This window comes from Phoca vitulina, unplaced genomic scaffold (assembly GCF_004348235.1).
Source record: "Phoca vitulina isolate PV1807 unplaced genomic scaffold, GSC_HSeal_1.0 scaffold2, whole genome shotgun sequence".
Lineage (NCBI taxonomy): Eukaryota > Metazoa > Chordata > Mammalia > Carnivora > Phocidae > Phoca > Phoca vitulina.
The window spans coordinates 80,328,475-80,349,789 of record NW_022589705.1 but is presented as its reverse complement, the minus strand read 5'-3'; the positions used below and the strand labels follow the sequence as shown (position 1 = coordinate 80,349,789).

Here is a 21,315-nt window from a genome sequence, read left to right as displayed (position 1 = left end):
GGCCATTTCCGTCGTCTGCGGCCTTCTTTTGCCTCAATTGCAACGCGAGGCAATTAGAAGTCGGCCGAGCTAAGGAAGGGCGGTGTGGCCGGGCCGGGCCGTCTTCGGGCCTGGCGGTCCTCGGGGCTCAGCGGGGCTGCGTGCGGGTAAGGGCCACGGCCGGGGGCGGCCTTCTGGGGCGCAGACGGCCAGGGGTGGGGAGCACGGGCGCCCCCAGCCGCGGGGGCGCGGGGGCCGCGGGGCCTTGCTCCGCCCCGGACAGGGCGGGACGGGGAAGTCCCGCCCAGGAGGTCCGGGCCCTGGGCGGCCCCTAGGGCTGCGCCTGCCTCCTTCCTGCTGCGGCGACCCCGGGCGGGGGGGGCGGGTCGGAGCCTGGAGGAGAGGAGGGGGCGAGGCGGGCGGGTCATGCCTCGGTTGCCCCGCGCCGCGCTCTTCTGGGACGTGGTCCTGGGCTTTTTGGGCACCGCCGCCTTCCTGATCGACCTGGGCGCCGACCTGTGGGCCGCGGGCCAGTATGTGCTCAGCGGCCGCTACCTGTGGGCCGCGCTGGTGCTGGCGCTGCTGGGCCTCGCCTCGGTGGCGCTGCAGCTCTTCAGCTGGGTCTGGTTGCGCGCCGACCCCGCCGGCTTGCACGCGCCGCAGCCCCCCGGCCGCTGCCTGGCGCTGCTGCATCTCTTGCAGCTGGGCTACCTGTACAGGTGAGCACCACGCCCTCGGGAAGAGGGAAACGGAACGGAGCCCAGCGGCACCTGCGGCCGGGCTACTAGCACCGGGGAGAGCCCTGACACCGGGAAGGGGGTGCGAAGGAGAGGATCGGGGGCCCAGGAGAGCAAGCTAAGCCCTTGTGGGCACTTGTGCTGACAGGTGAGCTCCGCCCCCGCCCCGCCCCAAAGAAAGAGAGGCCGGCTGAGAGCCCTCAGAGCCCATCTAGCCCTACCCTCCCTGGCACTGGGGAAGAAACTGAAGCCCAGAGAAGAAGAGGAGGCACAGGATTTGGAGTCAGACCTGTCTGGGCTCCCGTGCTAGCTAATTTACCATCTGTGGCCTCATTCCTGCGTTCTCTAGGCCTCAGTTTCCTCCTCTGTGAAAAGGCGGCAGGAACGTAGAGACCGGTCTGGCTGGCGGGCCTGTTGTGGGGAGTGAAGGCAAGAGCGAGTGTGCCTCGCTTGGTGCTTGGCTGTTGGTGGACTCTAGCGTAATGGCAGACCGGTGATGTGTTTCATACAAAAAATGTTCCTTTTTGCTGTGGGTGGAGCCTTGGGCAAGTCACTTGAGCCCTCTGGGTCTCAGTTTACTCATTGTTCTGGTGGGGATGGTTGTTGCGCCTGCCTCTGTTTGGTAGGGATTAAACGAAATTAAACGAAATAAGACCAGTAAGTTGCTTTGGCTCAGAGTAAGCCTTCAACAAATTACCGGGGTCACCCAGGAGCTTCAGCAGCCCTGACCCCCAGAGCAGAGCTTGTTCCCTCAACCCCTCCTCCCCTCCCCACCCTCTCGTCCCCAGAGCAAGCAAGAGCACAGCGATGGGGTCTGACTCATCCGTGTCCCCTGAGCCAGCCAGGGCTGGGCACAGGCTGGGTTCCAGAAAATCTGTGCGGGCTATACTCCTTCTCAGAACTGGCAGGGCCCTCTAGAGATGAAGAAACTGAAACCAAGGGATCAGAGTCAAGCGATGGAGTCAGGACACCATGTGGTCTGGGTTGGGATGGGGTGGCTGGAGCCAGGATCTGCTCTTGAATCCATTTTGCAGATTCTCTCCAGATCTTGCTTTGACAAAGCTGCATTGAGCCTCTAGGAGTGGACAAGAGGAGCTTTGAATGTTGCAGTTTTCCGTGAGGGACTGCACGGGCCTCGATAAAATGCCGAATGGGCAGGAAGGAGGGCAGAGGCTCCTGCTGAGGGAGAGCCCCAACCTGGGCCTGCCCCCCTGCTCCTTTAGTGTGTTGTCAAGTCCATCCAGGGGAAGTGACAGTAAATTTCTGATGAATGAATTGGCACTGAGTGAATGGGCTCACCTCCCAATAGCCAACTAAGAACAGTTCCGGGTGGGGGAGATCAGGGTGCATCTTCCAGTGCCCCCCTCATGCCAATGGGTCACCCGGGCCTGTCTGTCCAACCTCTGGGCTCCCTTAACTCTGTGTCTGCCTCCATGCCCACCACTCTGGACAGTCCTCTTAAATGGATCTTCCTTCCGGTCTTACCGCTTTTCCCCTTCCACTTCTCCACGGCCAGAGAGATCTTTCTACAGCACAATCTGACCTATCCTGCCTGTGCTCAGAAGCTCTCAATGGCCCCCTCCTCCCCCACAGGGTCCTAAGAAAATCTTAGGCTTGCTAAAATTTGAGAACTACCACCTGGGGCAGTTTCATAGTATGCCTTTGAAATTCACACAGCTTTGGGTCCGAATCCTGTTTCTACCATTTATTAGCTCTTTGGTCTTGTTTCCCCATGTGTCAAATGGGGGTGTTGTAAGGAGTAAATGGAACAGGGTTTGTGATGACCCCGGGACATCCTGGCCAGCCCGGGCGGTGGTAGTTGGTACCCATCCCCATTTTACGATGAAGAACGAGTTCGGCGAGGTTAAGTCACTCGTGCCCAGGGCCCCACAGCATGTCAGTGATGAGCTCGGACTGGAGCCCGCCCGCACCCAGGCCCGGGGCGAGGGGAGGTGGAGCGCAGCGGACACTAACCCGGCCCCTCGGGGCATCCATACCCCGCCTGCCTAGGTGTGTGCAGGGGCTGCGGCAGGGGCTCCTCGTGTGGCAGCAGGAGGCACCCTCCGAGTTTGACCTGGCTTATGCCGACTTCCTAACCCTGGACATCAGCATGCTGCGGCTCTTCGAGACCTTCTTGGAGACGACACCACAGCTCACGCTGGTGCTGGCCATCGTGTTGCAGAGCGGCTGGGCCGAGCCCTACCAGTGTGAGTGACGGGCCAGTGGCCAGGCCCCCTTTATGGCGTGGGGGGGCTTCCGACGAAGTGCAGGAGTGTTTTCACTCTTCGATCAAGGCTGCTTAGAAAACAGGAGGATGTCCCTTAGGCAGCTCTGCGTTCAATTTGGAAGTTGCTCCTTGGCCTTCCGAGTGAGGACGGGTGGTAGCGCGGGCAGCCGTGCTGGCTGGTGCTCCTTCTTCTCTCCACCTGACGCGAGAGGCAAGAGGTGCAGGGAGAAGTGATCTGCACCGGGGCACACAGCACTCGCTGGGCACATACTTCTGTTTGTCTGTTTGCAGCCGCAAACAGGTGTCTAGGGTCAGGGCTTCCTGGGGACGGTCTCCACTGTGTGTGTAGGGGAGGCAGGGAGCGAGGGAAGAGACAGATTTCCCTAACTTTTTATTTCGCGAACATTTAGTTAGCTGCTATCATGTGCCAGGTACTGGGCTGCTGGGGACCCCAAGGGAGCAGAATGTTTCGTACCCTGGAGGAGCTCAGAGACAAGGCAATAGAGAATGACTGTGTGCTAAGACCCCAAACAGAAGGGGGTGAGGTGTTACAGGTCCCCTGGCGGGGGGGTGACTCTAGGGGAAATTCTGGCTGGAGCTCACAGGGCACGTGCTCCTGGCCTACCCGATATTGTGGGCTAAGCTTGTCCAGGTCAGCGAATGCAGCACGCTAGGCAAACGGCAAGGATATCAGCCCCGCTGAGACCTAGTGTGGGCTAGTTAGAAAGGACGTTGCCCCAGATCTGCTTCCAGGGTGGGGGTGGCTTCCTGGTCCACAACAGGCTCCCAGTAAACATCTGCTGACGGACCGCAGTGGGAAAGGGCCGGGGAGTGAGCATTCTAGAGACATTCCAGTGCTGCCTTCACCCCGCCCTGGAGATCCTGGTGCTTCTAGTCCGGGAGGTGGGAGAGGATCTCCACTGTAAACTTCGAGTGTTGAAAAATCAAGACGAAGGCCCAGTCTGAGCCAGGACGTTCTATCTGTGTGGCAGGGCCCAGCCCTCCCGGCCTGGAGGGTAGCTTCCGCCACAGGCCGGTTGCCACCCCTGGGATTTCCTGCTTCCATTTCTGAGACTACACACAGGGAGCCGGTATTACTGATTTTCAGTGCCAAGAAAGGTTCTTCTGGGAAAGGATGGGTTACAGGGCCCTGAACGGTGCTCCGGGTGTGGCCAGGGGCCCGGGGCGCCAGATGCTGGGTGACAAGGGTGCAGATCAGGGTATGTAAGTCGCACAGCCCAACCCCCCCCCCCAATCCTGGAAGAATCTCATCGTGGTAGCACCTGAAAAGTTATGCCTTGCGGCGAAGGGCAGACTCCCTATCTGAAGCCTGGCTCTATTTTCGATTGTGTGAACAGATGTTCTCCAGTGCACTTCCCCTTCAGCTCTCGGGGGCTCTGACCCCCGCCTCGGGGTGGTACCCGTGCCTTCTAGGGAGGGCCAGGCAGGCTGCCCGCACGGCTCACCTGTGCCCGCTTCCTCTCCACAGGGGTCGGCATCTGCACGTCTTTCGTGGGCATCTCGTGGGCGCTGCTTGACTACCACCGGGCCTTGCGCACCTGCCTGCCCCCCAGGTCGCGCCTGGGGCTGGGCTCCTCTGTGTTCTACTTCCTGTGGAACCTGCTGCTGCTGTGGCCCCGCGTGCTGGCCGTGGCCCTCTTCTCTGCCCTCTTCCCCCACTACGTGGCCCTGCACTTCCTGGGCCTGTGGCTGGTGCTGCTGTCGTGGGTCTGGCTGCAGGGCACGGACTTCATGCCAGACTCCGGCTCAGAGTGGCTGTACCGGGCCACCGTGGCCACCATTCTGTACTTCTCCTGGTTCAACGTGGCCGAGGGCCGCACCCGAGGCCGCGCCACCATCCACCTGCTGTTCCTCCTGAGTGACAGCGTCCTCGTGGTGGCCACCTGGTTGACCCACGTCACCTGGCTGCCCAGCGGGATCCCGCTGCAGGTGTTGGTGCCGGCGAGCGGCGTCTGCTTCCTCCTGGGCCTGGCGCTGCGGCTCGTGTACTACCGCTGGCTGCACCCGAGCTGCCGCTGGGAGCCCGACCAGGTGGATGGGGCCCAGGGTGTCCGCTCCCTCGAGGGCCGTCCGCTGCCTCACAACAGGCGCTTGACCCACTTGGCTCGGAACTTTTTCCCCAGGGTTAGGGATGAGGCTGCTTTGCCACAGAAGGGAGAGGTGAATGGGGTCCTTTGAGGCGAGGCCCGAGCCGGCAGGCACAGAACAGATGGAATCAACTGGTAGAATGCAGAAGATAAGCTAATGATGCTGCTACGGGCCTGGATTCCCTCAGGAAGCGCTTGATGCCCGATGGGCCAGGCGCTGGAGACCAGAGTTGAGTAAAGACACAGGCCTGCCTTCGAGGATGAGAACGAGATGAGAACAGCAGGGCCCTGGAGAGTCAAGGGCTCCAGTTACATACAAGACACTTTGGGAGGAAAGAAGAGACCCCCTTCCCCACCCGACCCCACCCCCACCAACCAGTAGAGCTGGTACCCCAAAGCTCCTAGAGATGGTATTTTCACCTCCCTGGCCACCTCTAAAATAACAGGTGGAGGTGCTGTCCCACGGCTTGGCTCCCCGATCCTGGGCTAGAAGGCCCCGGATCCCCAGGATGTGTTCAGAATTCTTCTTCTCTGCCTCGCCTGTCATTGTGTTCATCCAACAAATGTTTACTGAGAGCATTCTCTGTGGCAGGAATATTCTCTCCTTGGAGGCTGGAACAAGATCAGCTGCCACCTGAGCTTTATCCCTTACCCTCTCCAGCTACCCCTGAGTGGGCTGTCATGCTGGAAGCCGGGGATGTCCAGCTAGTGGCCCCCGTCAGCCTCCCCAAGGCCTCAGTGCAGCCGGCCCAGCCTCTGGCCCTGCTCTCAAGCGGCCACCTTTCAACCAAGTGCTTGTGAGCCTGTGGTCTGGGCCATGGCTCAGCCCGTTGAGTACTTTTCTACTTTAGGCAGTACACTTTCTACCTCAGAGTCTATGTGAGAGGAAGAGAAGGTGTGTGCATATGTGTCTTTGCAAGTGAAGGACACGTATCTGTTGTTTTTGTTTAACAGTATTATTAGATTATTATTAAAACCTCATGAAACCCTCCAACCTAGTTGTGTCATTAATCTGCAGAGTTCAAAGACACCTGGAAAGAAGGGTCAGGGACATGAAGTCCACCCTTAAAATTGGTATGGGCCCTGGGACCAGAGAAGAGGGCTGGTTCTCAACCTTGTTTTCCAAGTTTTGGGAGCTGGTAAGCCATTGAGGGGTTGGTCGTCACCTGGTGGGCATCAGAACCCAGATCTGGGCCCACTCTCATGTGTGCTGCTAACCGGCTTTGCTGCTAGGCCTGGCAGGAGCCACAAATGCCTCTGGTACCAGGAAGTGAATCCCAGAGCCCGGGTGAAGAAAGGTACATGTGCTGGGAGCTCAGGGAGGGTGTAAGCGAAGAGGCGACTTAGGGGATGTGGATGGGGGCCACGATGCCAGGGGGGTGGAACTTTTGTTGCTCTGGAAGATCTGTGGTATGCGGAAACCAGGGAACAGGAAAAGGGCACTGGAGACAGAAGGAAAAGGTGCAATCCTCCCTGTGAGGGGGCCAGGATCGTCTCCGTTCTATTACTCATTTTAGTGGAGACACAATAAACAGGATAAGCAGAACTGTTTGAGATAGTGTAAAAGATAAAGTAGGGAAGGGCCCAGGGAGAGGGTGAATGCGTGTTGTGGGTGGGAGTTCCAGTTCTGTATGGCATGGCTCAGGAAGGCCTCCCTAGGAACTGATTCAGCCCTCGAGGAGGGAGGGCGAGAACCATGCAGATGCACTCTACCCCGGAACCAAATCAGCAGGGCCTGGCGGGGCTTGCGGGAGGGCTTGCACAGCTATGCTGGCCTGGAGCCAAGGATGACAGGTGGGGGAGGGGGGTGGAGGGAGCCCTGGGGAGATGATGCTGGTGCTTTTTGACACACAGAGAAAGGTAAGGCCGGAAGGATCTCCAGGATCATCCCATCCAGTGATTTCCAGACTTGAATTTCACGGACCAGTAAAATGGCCAACATGGCTGCTGACTTAATTTTAACAAAAAAAAGGCAGTAAAGCTGGAGTGGAGGGGGGGTGGGAGGGATGGGTGGCTGGGTGATGGACACTGGGGAGGGTATGTGCTATGGTGAGCCCTGTGAATTGTATTAAGATTGATGAATCACAGAACTGTACCCCTGAAACAAATAATACATTTAAAAAAAAAAGGAAGTAAAAACTACCAACTATTATCATCATCATCTCCTACTAGGATATAATGGCCTTAGAGAAAGGATCATTCCTTTTTCTTTTTTTTTTTTGATTGAGGTATAATATACAGTATTATAAAAGGACCATTCTTTTAACTGAATACATTTAAACACACATAAACACACCCATAAGTGAAATCATTATAGTTTCTCCCAAGTCACTGAGAATATCAAGGGTTGAGACCCCAGAGGGTGGGCTTAGTGCCCAACCCAGCCTCGGACATAGGTCCTAAGGGTTTCCCTAAAACAAATATTGGTGCTGTTGACTTTAACAAGCTTCCTGTCATACGTAGAGATTAGGTTCAGGGGAGATGGCATGTATGCTCAAACAGAAGACACAGTGTTTTAGGCAATTCCCTACTTTCCCAGAGAAAAATCCCAAAGATGTGTGCTTTTAATGTTTTGGACAAACGCTCGTCTGTAATCGCTAAATGAAATTGTCAAATGATGATAATATGTAATTAAATTGAAACAACATACAAGGTATACCACCTAAAATCTGTGGAATGAAGCAGTCGCTTCTTCATTTGTATATAAAGTTTATAGAATTAAGAGTTTTTAAAAGATGGCAGTGACATTATTTGCAATTAGAAATTTCAAGATTCCCATCAAGAATTTCTTTTAAAGGTCAAGAAACTTGTTTTTGAAGAATAAAACCATCCTGGATTACTAATTTTTACCTGCCAGCAAAAGGTTTTTGAGAAATGCGCAGATGTTATACTTACTATAGGGGAGATGGAGATGTTTACTCATAGGGCTTGAAAAGCAAATACTCCAGTATTTGTACTCATGACCAAGTTAAAGATGTAACAACTAACAAGTTTGCTTCAGCTATGATGTGGTTCGAAATATGTACCTTCCAACGAAAAAATTTAATGCCTAGAATACAAGGCAACCCCCTTTTCTAAGGAGGAATTAATTTGGAGAAAAATACATCTTAGAGTACTTGGAAGCTAGACCCGAATTCTGTCCTCCTTCATTGGAATAAAAGGCAAAGGGATTCTCGACTGTTTTCCAGACCAGTGAGGGACAGTCAGACCCAATCGGAAGAAATGAGCAGAAGTAGCTGACGTGACAGGAAATCAGGCCAAATCAAGCGAGGTTTGATATCAGTTTGTCAGTTTTATTGCTTTTGCATTTTAAGCTCATCACAGCAAGGTAGTGATTTCTCTTTAATAATTAAATTTCAGCACATTTGACAGCAAATGAGACCTCTTATCATTCCAGTCCTAAACTTTAAAAGGCAATAGATTTTAGAAACAATTAAGAAATAAACTTTCCCTTGCGAGTTATTTTAAAATATTTTTTTATTTCCCCATGTATATTTGTTTATACCAAATGGTTAGTCTTAATTTTTGATGAAATTAATGACCGGGTTATTGAAGGGTGCCATCTTTCTAATGAGCTCTAAAGATTTTTTTACAAAGCCCTACTTAGGAGCCTACTTAGCTGGGCAACTGGGCTGATCCTACTCAGAAAAGACACAGGAGCAAACTGTATAGAAAATAAAAACTTTATTTTTTCAAGTTTATAAGATAGTTCCCATTACATATAACATTATGGTCAAGGACTCTACACAGCCACGAATGCCCGCAGTCACATAAATATATCCGATCCACTCAATGCCTTTTCCTGCTAAATGAGGCATCTGAAGTCCAGAGGGTCACGTTTTGAGTAGAAGTTGTCCTTAATGAGATGGCTCCCGTCAGTGCATGAGGGACTAGCCATGGAGCCTTGCTTGCTGGAGCTGTCTAAGTCAGAGGAGAGGAAGGGACAGAGGGCCTGCAAATTGGGGATGGGACAGAACTACATTTTCTCTCATAGTTAAAGATATTTTAGAATCCCAGAATTCAGATTTGGCTTCTTTGTAAGTGTGAACATCTGGGGACTTCCAAGTTTTGGATGAAAAAGGAAGCCAATTTAGTGGTAAGAAGTCGAAACCTGCTTAAAGAAGGGCCCTAACTGTCCCTCTTGTACAGGAGTGAGGAGAGGAAGGCCCCAGCTCACCACCCTGGGCTTGGACCACCGTCCTCCCAGGAAGAGGAAGACTGTGGCCCTGCCCCTCTCCCCGTCCCCCTCGGTTCAGTGGCCCTGACACCCATTCAAGGTAGTGAACATCTAGATGCTCCATATGCTGCCGCTGGAGTTTGCCAATCAGATTCTACTTGGAGCTTGAAAAGTGAGTTTGTATAAACTGCGAACAAGCTGTGGCCCAAGTCTCCTGGGACACCAGCTTTGCCCCTCAACTTGCAGAGCAGACGACAGGAACATCCCAAACGAAATAAAAGCCCAAACAGGCATCGAAGTCTGGAACAGGCATCTATTCTCCTGGACACCACCAGCTGCCCTAGGGGCACCGGACAGGGTGATGCTAAGGCACAGTCAGTTTTACATTCGGAAGTCAAGCCACCTCTTAAACCCAGGACACATCTGACGACTCCAGATCCCACACCAGAGACAGTCCTCACCATGAAACGTGCAGACCCGTCTTACAGAACCCACAGTGCCCGGCTGGGGGACAGACTCATCATGTGGCTGATTTCATGGGGACACTTTCTAGTAAAGAGGGCTTCCCCTTGAAGAAATGACCCACGGTATCCTTTTGTCCTCAGCTTCCAAGAGCTCTTGGTGCTCCCCACTTATTTTCCTTTCCAGATCTTTGTGCTGGAACACAGGGTAAAAGAACGCTGTGTTCCTTGGATAACTCATTTTGGCAAAGAGGAATCGAGAAGCTCTCATTTTCTGTCTGTCCTATAATGAGGGCAGCAACAACCAGAAGAAAGCAGAAGTGCTCTGCTGGGTAGAGTTTCCTCACCTCTCTTCACCAATTTCAAGTTCCTTTTGCAAAGACCCAAGCTGGGGAGTCAGGGCCGGGTTGGGGGAGTGAGGGAAATGCCGTTGAAAGAGGAGTCCAACTCATAGGGATAAAGAGCTTCTCCCAAAGGGCAGGGAGAGGGAAGTGTTTGTGTGTGGCCCTGTGTGCGTGACGGGGTACCACTCCACAGCCTCACAAGCCTGAAGTACAGCACCAACCCGGTGGCCTATGTCCAGTGCAGGGAACCAACAGTTATACTGCCAGTATGGGGAGACCTTAGGGCCTGCAAGAAAGGCCCGTCATAGAGCTTTCTAAGATCAATTATCAAGCAAGGCAAAGCAGCATGTGGACAACTATGCCGAACACAGACCATGGAAGGCTGGCCTCCAACTGCACGCCCCATCTCTTCCCCACCTGCCAGAGGCGGCAGGGTCAGAGAGGCAGCTAAGTCATGAGCACTGACTTCGGCTCCTTCCCAAAAACCGCTTCCCTAAAATTGTGAGTAATGGAGCACTTTCTCAATCGGTTCGGGAGGCACGTGTCTATCAGTTTTTCTCTGCTGCCATTTGGGTGGTCTGGCGTCGGAAGGAGCCTGGCCCCTTTGTGCCGCAACATTTCTGGAAATGGATACCCAGAATCTCTGGGGGCGAGCAATTACAGCTGGGGTTGGTCAAGGGATGCCTCCTACTGAGGACCCAGACTGCACACCTGAGGTGCTTATATGATCACCTCTCCAGGCAGCCGGGGAGAGGCTCAACCTCCTCAGCTCTAAGAAGTTAATCCTGCCTGAGCAGACGCCCACGTTTGTCTTGGAGGGATGGAGCATCCACAACACAGCTGGGCTGTAAGGCTGGGGTTAGTTGCCTGGCACCCACCAATCTTCCTAGAGGTCAGGGTGAGAGATGTTCCTGCATTTAGCCCAGGATTCAATTTTCAGGCATGGGGTGGGGTCCCAGCACCCTCATTTAAATCAGCAAAGTCTTTCTGGCCTTCTGGTTTCCCATTTTAGAATGGGATTTGAGAAGCAGGAAGGGTGTTCCATGGGAAAAGTAGGTTTTGATCATAGCAATCTGTTCTTCAGTTTCAGGAAGAGATTTGGGTAAATATATGCCCAAAATACCTTTCTTGGCTTAAGGGCTTCAAAGGAAGTCAAATGTAGTTACGAGTCTGTTCTTAGATTTGATTTAACTTGTTGGGTCCAAAGCCGAGGGACTGGCCAGAGCTGCATGGAGGCGGATGTGAGGTACAGAGGGCAGGAAAGGGGCAAGAGTTTAGTACTGATGACTAAGAAGGAGGAGAAGGCTGTAGGGGTGAGCATCTGCTGGGGAAGGGTGCTTCTCTGCAGGAGGAAAAGGTGGAATCTTCTTGTTTCAAGAGCCAAAGAAGCAGAAATTCCTAAGAAGCCTTAGTCCTTTCCCTCCAGTTGGGAGGTAAGCCCTCTGGGACATAGTCTTTGAATAAAAGTCTAGCTGAAGGCTTAGAATTTACGTCTTAAGAGAGGGAGTTTCTAGGGCTGTGCCATTTGGTTGAAGGGGGACAGGGATTGGAAAGGGGACTAAGGCTTCTAGGATGGGAAATACCAAAGTCTAAAGTCAATCAGTGTCCAGTGCCCCACAGTTCAGCAAACTAGGAGATGGAAGCACGGGAAGGAAACCACCCTAGAGAGCAGACCGCTGAGGAAGCTAGAGGTGCTACTGTCACAGAGAGGTATTTTAGATATTTTAACTGCTATTTTCCAAGGAAACTTTACACACCCCTTTCTTGCTAGAAAAAGAAAGGAGGGAAAACCTGCTTCAGAGACCAGACCCTTAACTATAAAAATAACATATACATTCCCTGGGAATATGTTCTAGAGCTAAGGAGATTACAAAGACTGCAAGAGATGGTATCACAAAAGTCTGCCACATCTATCCTGTTCCCTCAAGTTCAGAGCAGTTCTCAAACTGGGCACAAACTAAGAGTGCAACTCTGCTCCAAGAACTTCCTTTTCTTTTCTTCATTTTTTGAAACAAAATAAAACAAAACAAAAAACAGAAGAATTAAAAGCACTGTAGCTGCGGTGAGTCTATTGTTCTCTCAATCCAACTGTCTCCTGCCTCCACAGGGCTGCAGCTCACTCTTAGCAAAAATAAGCTTCGTCCCTTGCAGCTGTTGGTTCTGATTGTGTTCTCGCCAGCATTCCATGGAGAAAGAGAGAGACACACACACAGAGACAGAGACAGAAACGGAGACAGAGACAGAGAGAGAGTTCCCAGATGGTTCCGGTCTCTAGCTCCCTTCAGGAGTGAAAAGGAGCTCACGGGGAAGGGTCTTCATTCCAGTTCTCAGAGAAAATCAAGCTCCAAAGCCTGGTGGAGGGACACCAGGTCTCCATGGTTGGTGATTCTCCAGAAAGGCATGTTGTGCTGGAAGAGAGGGGGATAGTTGATAGCTGTTTAACCCAACCTCTTTTGGGAGCTGACACTTACCTATATACCTCTTCCTCTCCCCGAGATACTTGGTAACACTCTCTACTCCTGCCCACCTTATAGGGCTGTTATTAAGGATCAAGTAAGTCATAGGTATAAGGACTTTGTACCCTATAGGACACTTTACAAATGTGAGAGATTTTTATCAGGTCTTCTGTGGTAACTGTGCTTTTATGATATATACTTGTTCTAGCCATTATACAGGGTCTTCAGGATCAAATAAAATGACCCACATAAGAAATTACTATTAATATATTACATTTTCTTACAGATGGTCAGTTTTCTATACGTTTCAGACAAAGTTTCTGTAAGTTTCTACAAAGCCTAAATCTTGTTCACCACTAAGATGCAGAATACACAGATCTAAGAAATAATAATCCCATTTACCATGTTGTCAAAATCATGTCCAGAATACTGTGTGCTGTTGTAGAAGCCACATTTTAAAGAAGGGATTTGAAAAATCCAAGTGTTGGAAACCATGTTCTATGAAGCCGAAGGGGATTAGCTTTACTGATCGTTTTGCTCACACTCCTTGCAAGTTACCCGAAATACTGAAGTCTTACAACAGTTCTTTTGGCAATAAGCTCAGTGTTTCTCGAGCATGCTGCTCACCCATAATATTTAAAAGTCTTTTAATACACAGAACAGGAAACAGACTTGTTACATCATACTCAGGACTTGGACCAGGATATGAAAGTTAGAGATACAAGTTTGAGTTCAGTGGAAGGAGGACCATCCTAACAGCTTGGATGACGCCACAGTAGAACACGACACACAGGAAGCAGTCGCCCCATCCTTGGGTTTATTCAAGCAAGGACTAGGAAGTCTTCTGGGAAAGGGGCTGCAGAAAAGGTCCCTCACAGGGTAGAGGCTGAACTGGATAGAGCTCTAAGGCATCTTCCAATGGGTATATTCTGTGGTAGATGATTACAGGCATCAGTTTAGTGGCCCCAACTCCGCTAATGACTTAATTGTTCTCTATCTTCCCGACTCCCTTCTTCAAACCAAGCAGCACTGTTGCCTCCATCCACTAGTGTCTTCTTCCCCCCCACCCCCGCCCAGACGGCAACAAGCACTTCAGAATCAAAGCCTCAAAGATAACACATGAAAAAAAATAAAGGTCCTTGAATTGCTACATAAAATAGTACATGAAAACATAATGAGGTAATAATGCCACCCGATTACCAATCTCACAGTTTATTAGTAGTTGAATATTTACATTAACTGAAGAAATCAGGACAGCTGGTCCTGGCTGGCAACCCTCCACCTCCGAACGTAAGAAATAGAGTTGCTGGAAGGAAACTAGGGCAGAGGAAAAGAACTTCTGTAGATCCATTTAATAAACGCAGATGAGGAAACTCAAAGAGGAGAAGTAAACGGTCCAAAGTCACACAGCTAATCAATGGAGGAGAGCTGACCCAATTTAATTTTAGATTCCACAGTCAAGACTCTTTCATCTACTGTTTCCTGTAGTGAGATGAGGTGGCCTGGAGTTGGGACCTGCACAGTGAGGAGGTTAACAGCAGAACAATCTTTTCTGGGCTCGAAAGCAGGAAGGACTTCATCTAAACAACTTTCACTTGATTGTACTGGCTTTTTGAGAATCTAAAGCCTGGAAAAATCAGACTGATTTGCCTTTTTGTAGTGAAGTCTCATGCTCTTGGGAAGGCACTGCCCTCTAAGATGAAGATGGCAGATAGGGCCTGTATCAGGTTTAATGATGGGGGTCCCTACAGCAGGGCTCAAAGATTTTAAGATTTCTGAGTGGCAGGGAGGAAGGGGAAAGGAAGGATCTAACAACTTATAGGGAAAACTCTATTTGGGGGAAAAATGAACATCTTTCTTTAAAGAAAAACAGGACAGAGAAAACACTATAAATGCACAAGATTGCTAAGATTTCTGACTTTTACCATTTTTCTAATTGTTTGCTGCATTCCCACATGGACTATTCTCTTTACCATGGTTACCTGTTTGGCTGCAATTTCTTCATCTCGTCCATCTCCAATCACTACATATGTGACTTTCTTTCCAAACCTAGACACAATTCTCTCAAAGCAGCTCTCCTTACCTGATGAGAAAAAGAAATTTCCCATTAGGACATTCTCCCCACCTTTTTTCAACACCAAAGAAAAGGGCTGCTGCTGGTTCACCTGCCTAGGCTTAGAAAAAACAAGTGACAGCCCATGTAGTTTGGTGGGGAGTGGGGGTGGCAGGTAGAGATCCAGCAGGCCCGCTGCCCAAAAAATGTGAGTGCTCTTCAGGTTCTTATTTTAATAAGTGTGGGGAATTTTTTGTTTTGTTTTTTAAGTAGGCTCCACACCCAGGGAGGGCTTGAACTCACAACCCTGAGATCAAGACCTGAGCTGAGATCAAGAGTTGGACACTTATGGGGCGCCTGGGTGGCTCAGTTGGTTAAGCGGCTGCCTTTGGTTCAGGTCATGATCCCAGGGTCCTGGGATCGAGCCCTGTATCGGGCTCCTTGTTCTACAAGAGGCCTGCTTCTCCCTCTCCCACTCCCCCTGCTTGTGTTCTGTCTCTTGCTGTGTCTCTGTCAAATAAATAAATAAAATCTGTAAAAAAGAAAAAGAGTTGGACGCTTAACTGATGGAGTCACCCAGGCGCCCCTTAGTGTGGGGAATTTTTATAAATAGGAAGCAAAGGGGCCTAGGCAGTGTGAGAGCTGGGATACCACCTCCCTCTTCCATATCTCCTGTACTTTATAGCTTACAGAGATATTCTTTAATGAACTCTCAGAATAATCCAGTGAGATGGGTACCATTCCCTATTGTAAAGATGAAAATGGGATTGAAAGAATTAGTTACTTGTCCCAGATCAAAAACAAGCTAGTAGCTACACTCTGGGCTCCAGGCTCCAATCTAATCACTTCTCAGCCTTTTGGCTAAGATCAAGTGCAGGCTCCAATCTAGGGTCAGGCTATCTTGCCATGATGAAAGGATGATTTCAGAGGGTAACTGTTTTACTGTAGGAAAAAAGAGTGGAAGCATAAGGTCCTGATTTCGTGTTAACAAGAAACAGGCAAACAGCCATTTTCCTCCAATTCTTCATTTTCCAGAAACAGTCCTAGGCTTGGGTCTTAGGTCTTTCAGTGGGGGGAACAGCCCCAGAGTACCAATGACTATGGCAGTAAACCTGTCACATCCAGAATGTCTATTATACGCCGTAACTGCAACTGAGATAGTGTATCTCTGAAGTTGACCTTGGGAAAGGGTGATTTCAATCCACTGCAGGCAGTTGAGAAACATGGCAGTGTATCAAAATTCAAATCGCATCTGGAACACACCAGAAACATGCACAGATGATAACTGCTGTGGGAAAGACATTTTATTTGCATAAATAAAAGGGAAATTATTTCCCTTGCTCTTTCTTCACCACTTATGCTTTATTTCCCTGTTTCTACCACCTTCCTCAGTTAAACAAGGTCCTAACTCTGCTTCCTTCTTCATCCTGCTCCATTAACCTTCTCATCCTTTCTTCTTGCCAGATCCAGTGACTTAGCATCAGGGTTCCTGTGTGAATAAGAAAAACGTGCCTCTTCCTCAAGGCACTTGACTGCCATCTGCTGGAAAATTGTTGTATCAATATATAAATACATGAATGAGACAACTACACCATAATTGACAAGAACCTAGCTACCCATACTCAGAAGTCCCACTTGACACGCCTGAGCAACTGCAAGTCTCTGAAATCCCTAGCCCAACTGGCACCTCAGCCCAGATGAGCTAGTCACCTGGACCAAACACCTAGGCCACTTTGGGCTTCAGTCTCCTGCTTGTAATAAAAAGCTTGGCTCAGGTGCACTTAGCACAGATCCCTTTCAGTGCTAACATTTTACAATAGCATCATCATGCCCAACATTCAAATCAGGCAATGCAGTCAATGTCTGCAGAATAAATGTATATTAATCTCATAAATGATTCAGTAGATGACTGTAGTCCATGTCTTGAGCCCCAATTCATATATTAAATAGTTCAACTAATAAATTCTTACTATGTTCAAAGTGTTGAAGAGTTGTTTGTCTAATTCCACGGCAAATATTACATCCTTATAATCTAAGCCAACCTCTGCCAGGCCCAATCTACTTTATGATCTGTCTATAGAAAAGAACCTTAAGTCAGTCAGGTTTTAGACCTTTTTCCTCAGACTTCATAAAGGGAATGCCTCATATTTATTTATTTTTAAAAAATATTTTATTCATTCATTTGACAGAGAGAGAGAGTGAGAGAGCACAGGCAAGGGGAGCGGCAGAGGGAGAGGGAGATGAGCAGGGAGCCCGATGCAGGGCATGATCCTAGGACCCCGAGATCATGACCCGAGCTGAAGGCAGACACCTAACTGACTGAGCCACCCAGGTGCCCCAGGAATGTCTCATATTTAGAGGACAAGGACATAAAAAGCTTTTCATTGTCATGGCATGTAATGATCAATGATGAAATACATTTAGGAATGTCTCCTCTAAGAGGATTAAGAGACAGGGAGAATTATTAACAGCTCACAGTGAAGAAGTAGCTACATAAAAAAATGACTCCCATATTGTTGGTAAATATATTTCCTCCATTTTACACTCTCAAAACAATCCTGAAGATGAGCTTTCCATTCAGGAGGATATGGCCAATGATCACTCAGCTTACCAAATGTCAAACAACTGAATCTGTAACTGTAAGACCAACTAATAAGCGTTTGGAGAATATTCGGTTTCTGGGCTTCCCCTATCAAAAACACTTCTGACATTTTCAGAAACAATTTTGAGAATTCTTTTTAATGTCCAAGATAACAGAGTGGCCACCAAGAACCGTAACTCTGAAATCAAATATTTCTTCTCCTTGCTCCCATTTCACAGTTCTATCAAAGAAAGCCTCAAGTCTCTCACTGTAGTTACCAAGGTGCCAAGAACCTATAGCTTTGCAAATTAGCTCTGGATGAAATGAGATTGAGAAAAATTACCAAATAAACACACGTACTGTTGAAGGGAATAAAATCATTCCCATTAGTTTGATGAGCCTTTGGGTGTCAGGGCTCACTATAACACGCACTACAGAAAATCTACCTTTCAGGTGTGGAAGGCTTAGTGCGTGCTCTCAGTTATGAAATGCACAGTGAAGCAGCGGCAGCGAGAGCAAAACATGAAGGGGGGTGGGTTCCTCCAACCCCTTGTAAATGAAAGTAATTCAAAATACAGAAAAAGGAGAATAAAAATAAATTCCTGTATACCTACCGCCAACTCACTTTTGTCAAATCGTAATATTTTATAGTTGCTTTAGATAAAAAAATAAGAATGAGATACCACAGATTTATTTGATTTCCTGTGTACCCCTACCTGTTGACCCTTCCTTTCTCTCTGAGTATATATATCCATAAACAATATATGGTATATGGTTGTGAACATTTTTGACCTTTAGATAAATGATACACACTGTACGTATCTATCTGCACTGTTTTTTTTGTGTTGAACACTGTTTTTCATATTAATCCTTATGGATGTATGTAGTTTTAGTTCATTCACTTTTAACTGCCATATAGCATTCCATTGTTCGGATACATCTATCAATTTTCTTTTCACGGACAGGTTTACAGAGAGGCTGTTTCCAATTACATTCTACAGAATGTAATTCTATGAACAATGCGGCATCAAAAAAATCCTCACACATCTCTCCTTGTGCACATGAGAATTACTCAAGGGCAGGGGTGGGCCAACTTTCTGTGTAAAGTCAGGTAGTAAACATTCCAGGCTTTGCGGGTTATATGATCTCTGTTGCAACTACTGGACTCTGCTACTACAGCGTGAAAGTAGCTATGGAAACAATCTGACATGGCTATGTTTCAATTAAAATTTTATAAAAACAGGCAGTGGGCAGAATCTGGCACATCGGTTATAGTCTGCAGACCCCTGCACTGAAGTGTATTTATCTAAAAGTGGAGTTGCTTGATCATAGGGTTATGCACACCTCAAACTACTAGACATTGACAAACTATTCTCCAAAAAGGGCTATATCCAGGGGTGCATGGCTGAGTCAGCTGGTAGAGCATGCAACTTTTTTTTTTTTTTTAAAGATTTTATTTATTTATTTGACATAGAGAGAGACACAGCGAGAACACAAACAGGGGGAGTGGGAGGGGAGAAGCAGGCTTCCCGCGGAGCAGGGAGCACAATGTGGAGTTCGATTCCAGGACCCCGGGATCATGACAGGAGCCAAAGGCAACCACTGAATGACTGAGCCACCCAGGCGCCCCGAGTATGCAACTCTTGATCTTGGGGTTGTGGGTTTGAGCCCCACGTTGGGTGTAGAGATTACTTAAAAATAAAATCTTAAAAAAAGGGCTACTTCCATCTGCAGAGTAAGTGTTCCCATTTCCTTGACAAACTTTGGCACTGTTAGACTTAAATTTCTGTCAATCTGATAAATAGGAAATGCAACACACTTTAATCTCCATATCCTTAATTGCTGAGGTTAAGGAACTTTCCACATGCTTACTGGTGACCTGATTTTCCTCTTCTGAAAATTGACTGTTCCAAGGTTTCTGCCTACTTTTCTTTTCTTTTTTTTTTTTTTTTTTAAGATTTTATTTATTTGACAGAGAGAGCACAAGCAGAGGGAGAGAGAGGGAGAAGCAGGCTCCGTGCTGAGCAAGGAGCCCGATGTGGGACTCGATCCCAGAACCCTGGGATCATGACCTGGGCCGAAGGCAGCCGCTTAACCGACTGAGCCACCCAGGTGTCCCTCTGCCTACTTTTCTAATATGTTGTTTGCTGCTTAATAATTTACAGTTCTTTACAGATTTTGTATATGAATTAACAAGCAAAAGAATTGCAAATATCTTCTCCCAGTCTGGTTTTGTCACTTTATATTTTCACTCGATATAAAGCTTCATCCAATTAAAATGATCATTTTTTTTGTTTTTTTCAAAACTGTATTTTGGGCCTTTTAAATAAGATTCTCTTCCACCTTAAGGCCATACAGATACTCTTCTGTATTTTCTTCTAAAAATTAAAGTTTTGCTTATCATGTTAAGTTTTATTTTATCCACCTGGAACTTATTTCTGCAAATAGCAAAAAGAAGGAATACAATTCTGCTTTTCTCCTCATATGGATAAACCAGTTACCCTCATACCGGTGAGTGACGGCAATTTCCATGAGAACAGAGGCTTTTGTCACTGCTCTATTCCTAGCGCCTTGTCAATGTCAGACACACAGGAGGCACCACTATTGTTCTTCCTCATCTAGTAAATCATCACCACCTGCATATAAACTTGATAGAATTTCTCTTAGGTTCAAAAATTCTCTTGAGCCCATATAACCCTCCAGTTACTACCTCATTTCTTTGTTCTTTACAATTGATCTAAAGTGTTGTCATATGGTTGCCTTCTCCAGCTCTTCTCTTCCCATTCTCTCTTAAACCCATTCCAATTAGATATCACCCCCATCACTCTGTTCAAACTGCACATCAAGTTTATTAATGGCCTCCATGTAGCAACCTTATTTGACCCAACAGCAACATCTGATTGAGTCGAACACTCTCCCTTTGTCTTCTTCTAAGACACCATTCTCCCAGTTTTCTTCCTACCTCACACATACCTCTCCTTCTGAAACTTCTGCTGGTTCCACCTTAAGATCCAAACATTTAAATATTAGAGGGACTCAGGGCTTAGTTCATAGACCTCTATTCTTCTGTCTGCATTCATTCCAATGACTTATGCAGTCATTTTTAATAACCACACGTACACAAAGAACTCCCAATTATTTATCTCCAGCCAGTACCTCTCCCTTGACTTCCAGACTCAGATATCCAACTGCCTACCTGACATCTCCGCTTGGATGTCTAATAATTATTTCAAACCTAGCATCTAAAACTAGACCCTTAATCTTTCTTACCACAGCCTTCTCCATCTCAGTAAATGGCATCTTCATCCTTTCAGCTGCTTAGGCCAAAATCCTGGGACACTTCCTTAACTTCTTTTTCTTTCACACCCCATATCCAAATTATTAGCAAAGCGTGTCAAAATAATGCCTTCATAATATATCCGATATTTATCATAGACATATCTATCATCATGTATGACTACTTCCCCATCTCCATTGCTACTACCTTGGTTCAAGCCACCCAGGATCTCATGCTGGATTGTTACAATAACCTCCTAATTTGACTCCCAGCTAGCCTCCTCAAGATCCTACACAGCAGCCAGCCTGATGTATTTATTTTTTTTTTGAAGATTTTATTTATTTATTTGACAGAGAGAGACATAGCGAGAGAGGGAACACGAGCAGGGGGAATGGGAGAGGCAGAAGCAAGCTTCCCACCAAGCAGGGAGCCCGATGCGGGGCTCGATCCCAGAACCCTGGGATCATGACCTGAGCCGAAGGCAGATGCTTAACGACTGAGCCACCCAGGCGCCCCCAACCTGATGCATTTAATGGGTAAGTCAGATCTTGTCAGTCTTCTGCTCAAAACCTTAAGATAGCATTTCATTGGAATAACAGCTAAAGTCTTTAAAATAATCTACAAGGCCCTGCAAGATCTCCCCACCCTCTCCTTTGATCTCTTGTGACTTTACTTCCCAACATTCTTCCTCCCCTGCTCTTCCCTGCACATGCCTCCAACCTCTTGCACTGGCTGTTCCCTCTCGTTGGCATGCTCTTTCTCCAGGTAAATGCTAATGGCTAACTCCTCCACCTGTTAGGTCTTGCTTAAAAGGTTAACGAAAGAAAGAGAAAGAGAGAGAAAGAAAGAAAGAGAGGGAGAAAAGAAAAAAAAAAAGGTAGCTTTGCCTTGAGGTCTTCCCTAACTACCCTATTT

The 21,315-nt window shown here is 48.2% G+C and overlaps 2 protein-coding genes across 6 annotated transcripts in view; one reads left to right on the top strand and one right to left on the bottom strand.

Moving 5' to 3' along the window:
- Positions 1–378: 378 nt before the first annotated feature.
- Positions 379–6,037, top strand: XKR8 (XK related 8). Its single transcript, XM_032417754.1, has 3 exons — positions 379–698; positions 2,727–2,923; positions 4,433–6,037. The coding sequence occupies exons 1-3, from the start codon at positions 406–408 to the stop codon at positions 5,140–5,142; spliced, it is 1,200 nt and encodes a 399-aa protein (XP_032273645.1). The 5' UTR covers positions 379–405; the 3' UTR covers positions 5,143–6,037.
- Positions 6,038–8,332: 2,295 nt separating this feature from the next.
- Positions 8,333–21,315, bottom strand: part of EYA3 (EYA transcriptional coactivator and phosphatase 3) — a 111,074-nt gene continuing 98,091 nt past the window's right edge. For 3 of the 5 annotated variants that reach the window (XM_032390095.1, XM_032390112.1, XM_032390102.1), the window contains one exon: positions 13,634–14,572. In XM_032390095.1, coding sequence (XP_032245986.1) covers positions 14,376–14,572 — 197 coding nt within the window. In that variant the 3' untranslated portion in view covers positions 13,634–14,375. Of the gene's footprint in view, positions 12,442–13,633; positions 14,573–21,315 lie in introns of those variants that run through there. The other 2 variants (XM_032390098.1, XM_032390123.1) reach the window with 1 other exon arrangement.